Source organism: Coffea arabica, chromosome 2e (genome assembly GCF_036785885.1).
Source record: "Coffea arabica cultivar ET-39 chromosome 2e, Coffea Arabica ET-39 HiFi, whole genome shotgun sequence".
Taxonomy (NCBI): Eukaryota; Viridiplantae; Streptophyta; class Magnoliopsida; order Gentianales; family Rubiaceae; genus Coffea; species Coffea arabica.
This window is the reverse complement of record NC_092313.1, coordinates 75,650,338-75,659,850: the sequence shown is the minus strand read 5'-3', so window position 1 is coordinate 75,659,850 and position 9,513 is coordinate 75,650,338. Positions and strand designations below refer to the sequence as shown.

Here is a 9,513-nt window from a genome sequence, read left to right as displayed (position 1 = left end):
TCATGCTTGGAATCCAATTAATCCCCCAAAGGCTGCGCGTGTGGGTCTTCTATCATGCTTTGTGCATTTTGTACCACAAACTCAATTGCATTAATAATTTACCTTACGTGTCGATTTCTCGTTTCAACAGACCTCTTTTATCTACCATACGTAGAGTCAGACGGTACCTACAGTAGTCGAATCCAGTGAAACACTACCGTTTGGATTAACTATTTTTTGGATATTTTTGAAAAATTTTACTATAATAGTGTGTATGAACAATGTTTACTATAAAATTTTTTGAAAATTTGATATATTATATGGATGAGATGTTTTTTAAATTATTATATATTACTGTAATATTGTATTTAAAAAACTTATTTTTAAAAAAATGATCAATCCAAACGAAACCATTAATATTCAAGATAGATTGTCCTAATCTCGAAATTAACCACTCTTTGTGCTTGTACATCTCTATGCCAAAATTAGTGTTGCACTCGAAACACCTTTGCAGCATCACAGACACTAACCTTTTCCTATAATTAATGGCACATTATTTTCTCTGGTGTGTCATTAGTGCCGGGTAAGTAATTAGTGGCTGTAGGTTTTCTTTGGAATTGGTTAACTTAGTTAAAAAGAGACAAGGAGATAAACAACTATTGGGATATGAAATCTAAGCAAGTCCCCAACGAATTGCTATTTTTAAGAATTTTTGTTGAAAAAATGTAATGTAATGATTTGATATATATGAAACATGTCTTAGCTCAGCTCTCACGTGCGAGTTCTACGGTATACAAAAATCACTTAAGTTAGAAAATGGAAGAGATGTGGATTCTTCTCTTAGCTGCATGTCCTTGTCCTTGTCCTTGATAATTAATGAGGGTGTGACTCACCGCATTAAGCCTAGCTAATTTTTCGTCTCTCTGCATTTGGAGGTAATACATGAATCTGAAGTTTTTCCTCAAAATCAAAAAAAAAAATAAAAAATTTTTAATTTTGTTTGAGCAAAAGTTTTTCCACGTATATATTGGATGTGTCATTTCTGACTCATAAAGAAGATTTCGCTGATGAATTTGGTCCTCAATTTCAACTCTATCATGCTTTTGCCTTACCTATTCGGCCGACCATTGCTGTAGCTCCCCCCGTGTTTTCTTTCGCGAAGATGATACTGAAAATTGAAAAGGGGGCTGTGGCCTCTGGTTAATTATCACCAAAAGTATATAATATGATGACAAAACATAATTATTAGTATTATTAATTCTAAGCCATTTATAATAATACCTCATTGGCTGGCTAAAATTTGCATACAAACAAAATAATAAAATTTTTCATAGGCCAAGAAATGCCAGAAACCCTACATACATCGAGCTAAGACATGCAGACAAGACAATTGGGCTGAGATGTTAGAGACGTGGAGTTATATATATATATATATATATATATATAGACAGTACAATAAAGAGCCAGAATATACAGAAGAGATTGAATCATGCAATGAGGAAAGGAAAGCTGATAAAGACGGATGATATCGATGTGGCCGGGGTGGCCGTGGCGAAACTAGAATTTCAGAATCCAATTGACTGACGTTTATATTACGTGCATCTAGAAGGAATTGATGAGATTTAAGAGATTGGCTGGTTGATGTTTCTATGCAAATTTTGCACCATACCACGATTGATCCTCTGGCAAATTTCTCCCTCTCCATGAAAAACACGAAGTTGTGGTAATTCTAAATCTTTCCGACCACTCATCCTATTCCTCCACTGAAATTGTGGTTTGGGACTCTTTGGCACGTACTAATATTCATCCCTCTCCACTTCTTGAAACTAATTACGTCCTGTGCCTTTCGTTTCTCCCCTTTTAGTTGAAATTGAGGAAAATAGCTCAGAAGATATATTCCCAGCTGCAGCACCCATATTTGTCATTTACAGGATTTTTCATGGTGTCAAAAAAATGAGCCTTGATATTAATTAGGTGCAAATTACACATTTTAGATACTGACTGACTATTGTACTAATTGGAAAAGAACAAAATATTAATTGGAAAAATCCCCTCCTCCAGCTCAAGCACACCTGCAATCCACGTCAGTGAAAAGGACTGCTGATTTTGGCCCTCAGGGTTGAAGTAGTAATTTTGTGGAGGTACCTAACCAGTACTCTTACCAACTTCTTCTTCTAGGGTATGGATTATGGAAGGTGGGAATGGGGAGATGTGTTTTCGATCTTGATCTTCCCTACTTAAAGTTGCTAATAAGTCTTCATCAATCTTGGACCGAAACGAAATCTAGTAGCTTGAGGTTGAAATCAACTCCAGCACCATGATTATTTGTTAATGGACTCTATAACTACAGACCCCACAAGCTAGCCACAGCTAGTTAGGTTTTTCTTTTCTTTTTTTTTTTCGTCGTCGCAACGATAGTATCCATATAATCTATTCTAATCTAATCTAAAAAAAAAGTGGTCGCATATTTAGTAGTGGAAGCCACATTTAAAGTGACAATACGGGAGGTTAAGGGTACCCTCTTAAGTGGCAAGGTGGGAGCTAAAGTCTTGGGGATGACCCAATAGCCCAAAAAGCTGTTGACAGCAACAACTGGTTAGGTGACAAGCACTGTATATAGAATTGCTTAATCTACATTTAGCTCTAATTGTCCGTCCCTATAAGGTGTTGACATTCTGTAAATCTTCAGGAGATTTTCAACACTTTTGCTCTCTCAATCTCATTTAACATCCAGGACCTAGCTTATGCCTAGTCCTTTGGAGAATTTTGGACCTATGGTCACAAAATTTCCTATATGATCAATCAGGCTTCGTGCATAAATTTGGTTAAGAAATTGAACTTACAACCAAATTTTCGTAAAATCAGACGAGGTTTGAAAGAAAAAAAAAAAAAAAAAGTGCATATGGAAGTGTACATGTTCTTCAACTTGTGGAGCCAGCAAGTTGGATCAATTATTCTCTGACGAGGCAAAAGTACCATCTCCACATGCGTGTACGTTTAACACTAACATGTAAGCAAAGGGTACAACTCCCACGAAAAACAAGAAATAATTTTCATGCAATTTGATGGTTGAACGGTGGCTAGCTCACTGTTACCATCAAGCATCTACCAAGAATCTGCAGCAGTATTGGATGCCCTTCAATTTTCATGAAGAAGTCTGTCAAAAGCCTTTGAAGTTTAGGCAGGGCAAGCAATAAAAGATCGTGAAGAAACTTTACCTGTTCGGATAGCTTGGAATCCAATCAGAAGCGTTTCCAACAAAACCAGGGCGACATCAACAGGATTTTGTGAAGCTACTTGCTACCTCATCGAATTGGGTAGGGGAATTTGAGTATTCATACTCTAAAAAGTTGCGTGGTCTAACTAATGATTTGAAATATAATTGGCAAAATTTCTTATTCAGCGCCTTTACAGACAAACATATAGAACCGCACCTATACACATGAGCTTCCCTTGTCACAGCACAGGTGTTGCCCTGAATTTTGTATTTATAAAGCACAACACCATCTATAGGGAGGAAAAAGAAAAGGCAAAACAGTCGTGCCAAAATTAACAAATAACACATCCATTTGGATTCTCTTCCACGCTGTGGTTAGGGTAATAATAGGTCTGCATTGGAGGGTAATATGGCCGATATGGCATTACTGAGCTCTGCATTGGAGGGTAATATGGCCGATATGGCATTACTGAGCTCTGCATTGGAGGGTAATGATACGGCATTACTGAGCCACCAACTGGAACTGGAACTTGAACCTGAACTGGCGCTGGTTCTGGAGCTTTTTTCTCTTCATCTTTCTTAGGTTCCTCTTTTTTTGATTCTTCCTTCTTGGACTCTTCTTTCTTTTGCTCCTCTTTGCCTTCCTCTTTCTTTGCTTCATCTTTCTTAGCTTCTTCCTTCTTTGGCTCCTCCTTTTTCTCAGGCTCTTTAGCTGGACCAACTAGGATTATATCTGTTGGCCAAAATTTGCGCAATTTGCTCACCACGTCAACTGGATCAACTGTTCCAATTATTGTTAGTTTCTTGCCCTTGAGATCAATTGTCATCTCATCAATCCCTGCAAAAATTGCAGTTGGAAAACTAATTATTGAGTAAGCATCGTGCCCTTCTATGAAGTACAACAGTAAACATTCACTAGACTTATTTCAGATGAAAAAGAAGAGCAAATCACTGCAAGATTATCTTCTGCAACACACAAAAAAGAAAAGCTCTCTGTCTTTTTCCTGAGTATTCATAGCCGTTGCAGAAGAATTTACTTGCACGTAGGCATAAGAACCAAAAGCAGATAGATTTAATTTTGGGGCGTAAAACAGGGGCCAGTTTACGTGCAAGTCCACTTCAAGAACTCGTTCTTCTTCGCTTACAATAAACCAGCAGGATCATTAATGCCACATAACAATTCATAAGATGTCAAGCAAAAAATCCTATTGCTAAAGGTCACTTCAATACAGAGCACCTAGAACAAGTAAAGATTCAACCTTTTCCCAATATTCTTGGGAGCAAAAGAATAATCAATCCTTCCCCAATTAATACGTTCTTTAGTTGCTAACTCAGTGCAAATGAAGGCAGAAGGGGGCATCAACTGTTCTAATCTTGTTTGCAATGGAAAAAACAAATAGGAAAAGACAAAATTTGTGGAAAAGGGATAGTAAAAAAAATGCATATTCCATTATTGTTCACAAAAGAATGTAGCCACTCCCCGTTACACCAAAATCACATTCCCACAAAAAATAAATAAATAAAAAATAACGATGCCGAGAATTAAACCAGTTGTTTGATGATTTTGACGAACTTTAAAAAAAAATCAAGATCCAACTTTCCGGCAAAGTTACGACTTTAATATCTGACATTTAATTTTTTTCCAACAAAAAATGTGATTAAGAGAAAATTTTAATGCAGTAACATGCATAGTAAGCTGCATAGCTCTCAATATAAACGGGGATTAGCATCTGATACCAGTCACTGGACTACAGCATGAACTTAATTTAGATGATTGGTCAAAGAAGCAAATAAAACATATGTGGATCCGATCTTTGCAACTCCAAAACTGCAATCAAGTTTTTCCAACATTATAAATAGTTACTTCTTTAAAAAAAATATTATATATTGGCTCAACAACCTTATATGTATGTACGTAGGTATCTCTGTGTGTGTGCACACATAAAAACTAGTATAAAGAATTTTATTTTCCATTCTCCCAACAGTAGTATTAACCAATCCAGGATGCCCTGTTTACCAGTATTGTTTAGTTTGAGAGACGACAATTACAATTTTTTTTAAAAAAAAAATTAAAGCTTTGCAATCATTTTCTTCATTTTATCCTTTATTCCTCGTTTGAATACATTTCTAAGTTAGTTTGTCAAACAAAAAGGGAAATGGAATTCTTAATAATCCACAAAACATCAGCAAACGTAAAAGCAGCCCATTACCTTCAAGGGCAGCGACTGTCTTCAAAGCCTTCCGCTTCTCTTTGTCATCATGCAAGTCCAGTCTCAAGATAAACTTCTGTAAAACGAGATTCCATGAATTAAAGTTCAACAATAGATCAGATTTCTAAAACCACGGATTCAATTCGGGTAAGTTTAATATAAGTTAACCACAAAAAATTAATAATAAAAAAGAAAACTCTCTGCTCAGTTCAATCTGATGAATAAAAGGACTAAATATACCCTATTTGACATTTTTATTTTAGTAGTATATCATTCATGTGCATTCTTTCTAAGGAACAATCTGCTACTTTTGAGACCTTAAAAGTAGCCAAACTTTTGAAAAGAAAAGGCAAAAGGTGAGGGGCGGTGTAGAAAGATAAAAGCAATCAATTTCTCTGCAAGATCAAATGATGAAGGAATCAAGTGAAACCCAAGATTCTCATGCAACTTTGAATGAAAGGAACATAAAAAAAAAAACCACCAAAGAAATCCCAGAAAGGATTTGAAAAAGCTAAATAGAATCAGAATCAGAATGAAGAACCAGACCTTCATCTGTTAGGAGTATGAATTAGGAGGGACTTTGACAGTGAGCTGGGAAAATCAATCTGGAATGAAGAATCCAATCAAGAATATAGTTATGGGAAGCAATATAGCTGGCAATGGGGGGGGGGGGGGAGAGAGAGAGAGAGAGAGAGTGGAATTGGTGAGGTAGATTGAGGGAAAATGAAGATACAGAGACAAGAGACAGAAACAGAATGATTCTCTTTTTGAAAAAAGATGGAGAGGAGATAGAAGGGATGGGTGTTTTTGTTAAGTTATATGTATATATACACATATATATATATATATATATATATATATATATATTTGTGACAAGCTAAAAAATGAAAAGAAAAAACCACCCAAGAAAATCCGAATCATAACCAAATGGTGCAGAATAAGAGGGAGAAAAGAAAAACTTTAGCTCAACGCCCCAATAATTCTTACGTAGAATAAATAATACTAATAAAAGAAAGAATGGAAGAAGATGGGGGGAAGGGGATTGGAATGGAGTCAGTGCCTCAGTGGATGGGGAGGCTTTCAGAGGGAAATCAGAATTTGGAAATGGAATCAGCGCAGACGTGCAAATTCGGAAGAAAAGTGACACAACTCAACTCAAGTGGCAGTCAATTTTTTATCGGAGATTGATTCTGTAATTAGTTCGTGATTGGCTTTTTTTTATTATTATTTTTTTGAAGCACGGTTCAGGGTTGGTTATTTTTTTTTTTGGTTATTTTTTTTCACGGTTCAGGGTTGGTTAACTGGAGTAAAAGTATCGCTTTCGCCTTGTACGACTTACTACTACGGCTTCGGTTTGATGGACCACCACCCATGTTAAGGAGCGTGCCTCGCGTGGAAATAAAAATTAGTACTGTACTATTTTGATAGTTTCTTATTTGTAAAAATTATCTTTTTTTTTTTGTCTCAAGTATGCCACATCATAAAGAATACTATATTATTTTTATTAAAAAAAATGTCCAAATACTCTCCTGTCCGAGCACAATAATTCACCATGGACACATGAGTAAACCCAGTACTGATTTTGTTCATCATATAAGTGTGCTTTTATGGAATACCATTTAAATTTTTTAAAAAAAATATTGTAACATTTTTTTGTGTAATATCATGCATGTTAGGTAAAAAGATAATTGATAAATATATTTCAGGTAAAAAAAATTTGATAAACATGTTTCTGAGGATCCTACGTTATTGATAAATACACTCAAGTAAAAATTAATTGGATAGAATATTATTTGAAATATTATTTATAATAATTATTATACCACTTTTTTATTGTGTGATGCAAGCAATTTATAATTATAATTGAAATTTATAATTATGATGCAAGCAAAACAATGTTTGAGAAAAAATTTACTATTTGAATACACTACTTGCATGTGAAAACTCAAAGATCTTATGCTAAGAATCCATGCACAATAAATGCACACGCAAAGTATAGATTAGACACAAAAATTTATCAACAATTTATTTTATCCAAACACATATTGAAATCCTTGAATTAGACCGTTCAACCCAATTAAGAATCTGGCCAGTAGTTCTTCTTGGCACAAAAAGGTAGACTCCGTTACTTTTACTATCAGAAAATGTGACTAGTAAATATTTTGATAATTTACAAAACAAAGATAGATCAAACATGGTCAATATCTAATAATTGAATCCAATTGTAGCACTGGGGTGGTCAATGGTTCTGGTTGTGAAAAATAATAATATACTTACGTAAGAAGCAAAATGATACAAATAATTCAACCTGGACATTAGTGGTTTGACACCTAACTTTTTTTTTTTTTTTTTTTGGGTGTGGAAACGAGGAGAACCACTAATCACTCTTCCAATCCGATTTCTTTTGTTTTTCAAATCTAACTTCATTAGCCATTGAAGGTGAATATCTTTCCTCAATGGGGTTCACGTTGAATATTTTCCACCGGGGGGAAAAAAAAGAAAAGAAAAGAGAAGAGAAGGAAAGGAGCAAGTGGAATTAAGTACTGCTATCTCATTTTGAAAAGAGCGTCACGCGCGTATAGATGGGTGGAGCCCACTACTCTTGAAAGTCAGAACAGACTCCCGCTGAATTTTTTTACATTTCCGGCGGCTAAGTATTGCCGCCAATGCTGACACCGCGCTCATTCTCACCGCAAAGGGCTAAGAGTAGTTATCATGCGACTATCTGATTCTGATTGACAACACTTTTTTTTTTTTGGCAAGAAACGAATTGCAAATTAAAAGTTTTTTTTTTTACTTTTTTTTGTCAGTAAATTTTAAAATATTTCGTTTATAATCTCTTTCACTTTATCATTCAAATTACAAAATAAAAATTAATAAATTATAACCATATATTTTATAAAACCATCTAACTTTGGGTCACTAAACTATGTGTGACTGTCACTTTAAGTGGCTTAAATCCATACGGGGTGCATAGTACATATGTCTGATCTGATGTTAGTTTAGTCCCTGTGAATTGTCGATTCGCCCATGATCCAATTGGACCCTCCCTTTAGTATAGTCTAGAGTAGTCTGATTCGATAGTAGTTTAGTCCCTATCGATTCTCCCATAACCCAATTGGACCCTCCCATTAGTATAGTTTAGAGCAGACAAGTGTCGAATTAATCAAAAAAAAAAGAAAAAGAATGACTGTTGAGGAAGTCTTCAGACAATTAAAAAATGAAAACAAATTGTATAACACCGAAAGGTCAACTATTTTAGTATGATAGACAAGGTGCATGTTGCTTTCCTCTGAGCATATCTGCAGCTTCAATTTTCTACTTCCGAAAGTAAATTACATTACCGTCACCTTATAGTTCTTACAATAACATATTCTATTCAACATTTTTAAAACGAATTAAATAAGATTTTTGTTCATCTTCAGAAAACATGATATCATTGGCACTTCCAATCCTTCTACATTTTTCTATGCTCATTAAAAAAAAAAGGGAGAAAAGAACAACATGCGAATTCGTTTTATTGGATCTTATGAGGTCAGGAGTCACGACATTCGGCCCCACTACGTAGGTAGGACGCAGTACTCATGTATGTATTCAACGAATGATGTTATATTTTAATGAACAGAGATCATTTTGGAAGGAAGATGCCACCGGAATCATACAAGCTTTGTGAAAAAGATGCACTACTAGTACAGTATTTCCTTTTGTTTAAAAAAAAAAAAACTAGTATTTACTTTAATTTATGATGTATTTCTAATACGTGTGGTTAGAAGCATGCCATACACTTATTTTAATATCTCATTTTCAATTAATATATATAAACCTTACATGATTTTTAATTAATTAACTCATAAAATGGTTATACCTAACAATGAAGGGCAGCGTGCTGGCAGGGATGGGAATCTATCTCCCTTTCTCATTTAGTATTGAACGGTCATTACAGGTCTTAGTTAATGACTTGGGTTTAAAAAAAACTTATCCTCCATCGTATCTGTCGTATCTAATATTTAGAGTTTGTCACGAAATCCTTACTTAATAATTGATGGAATGCTGAGTAATTCGAATTGTTTTGGAATGGTATTCAAGAAAAAAATATTCTAGAAAAAT

At 34.8% G+C, this 9,513-nt stretch overlaps 1 protein-coding gene across 1 annotated transcript; it reads right to left on the bottom strand.

Annotated features, from left to right (window-relative positions):
* Positions 1-3,334: 3,334 nt before the first annotated feature.
* On the bottom strand, positions 3,335-6,137 carry LOC140037106 (uncharacterized). The gene is made up of 3 exons (XM_072081215.1): positions 5,953-6,137; positions 5,407-5,482; positions 3,335-4,034 (listed from the first exon to the last, which is right to left on the bottom strand). Exons 1-3 carry the CDS (start codon positions 5,956-5,958, stop codon positions 3,529-3,531), a joined length of 588 nt encoding a protein of 195 aa, XP_071937316.1. The 5' UTR covers positions 5,959-6,137; the 3' UTR covers positions 3,335-3,528.
* Positions 6,138-9,513: the final 3,376 nt, after the last annotated feature.

Bases quoted from the DNA above. Each gene is read 5' to 3' on its own strand.
- LOC140037106 (XM_072081215.1), bottom strand. The intron at 4,035-5,406 runs GTAATGGGCTGC...CAATTTTTGCAG, and splicing joins GACAGTCGCTGCCCTTGAAG to GGATTGATGAGATGACAATT.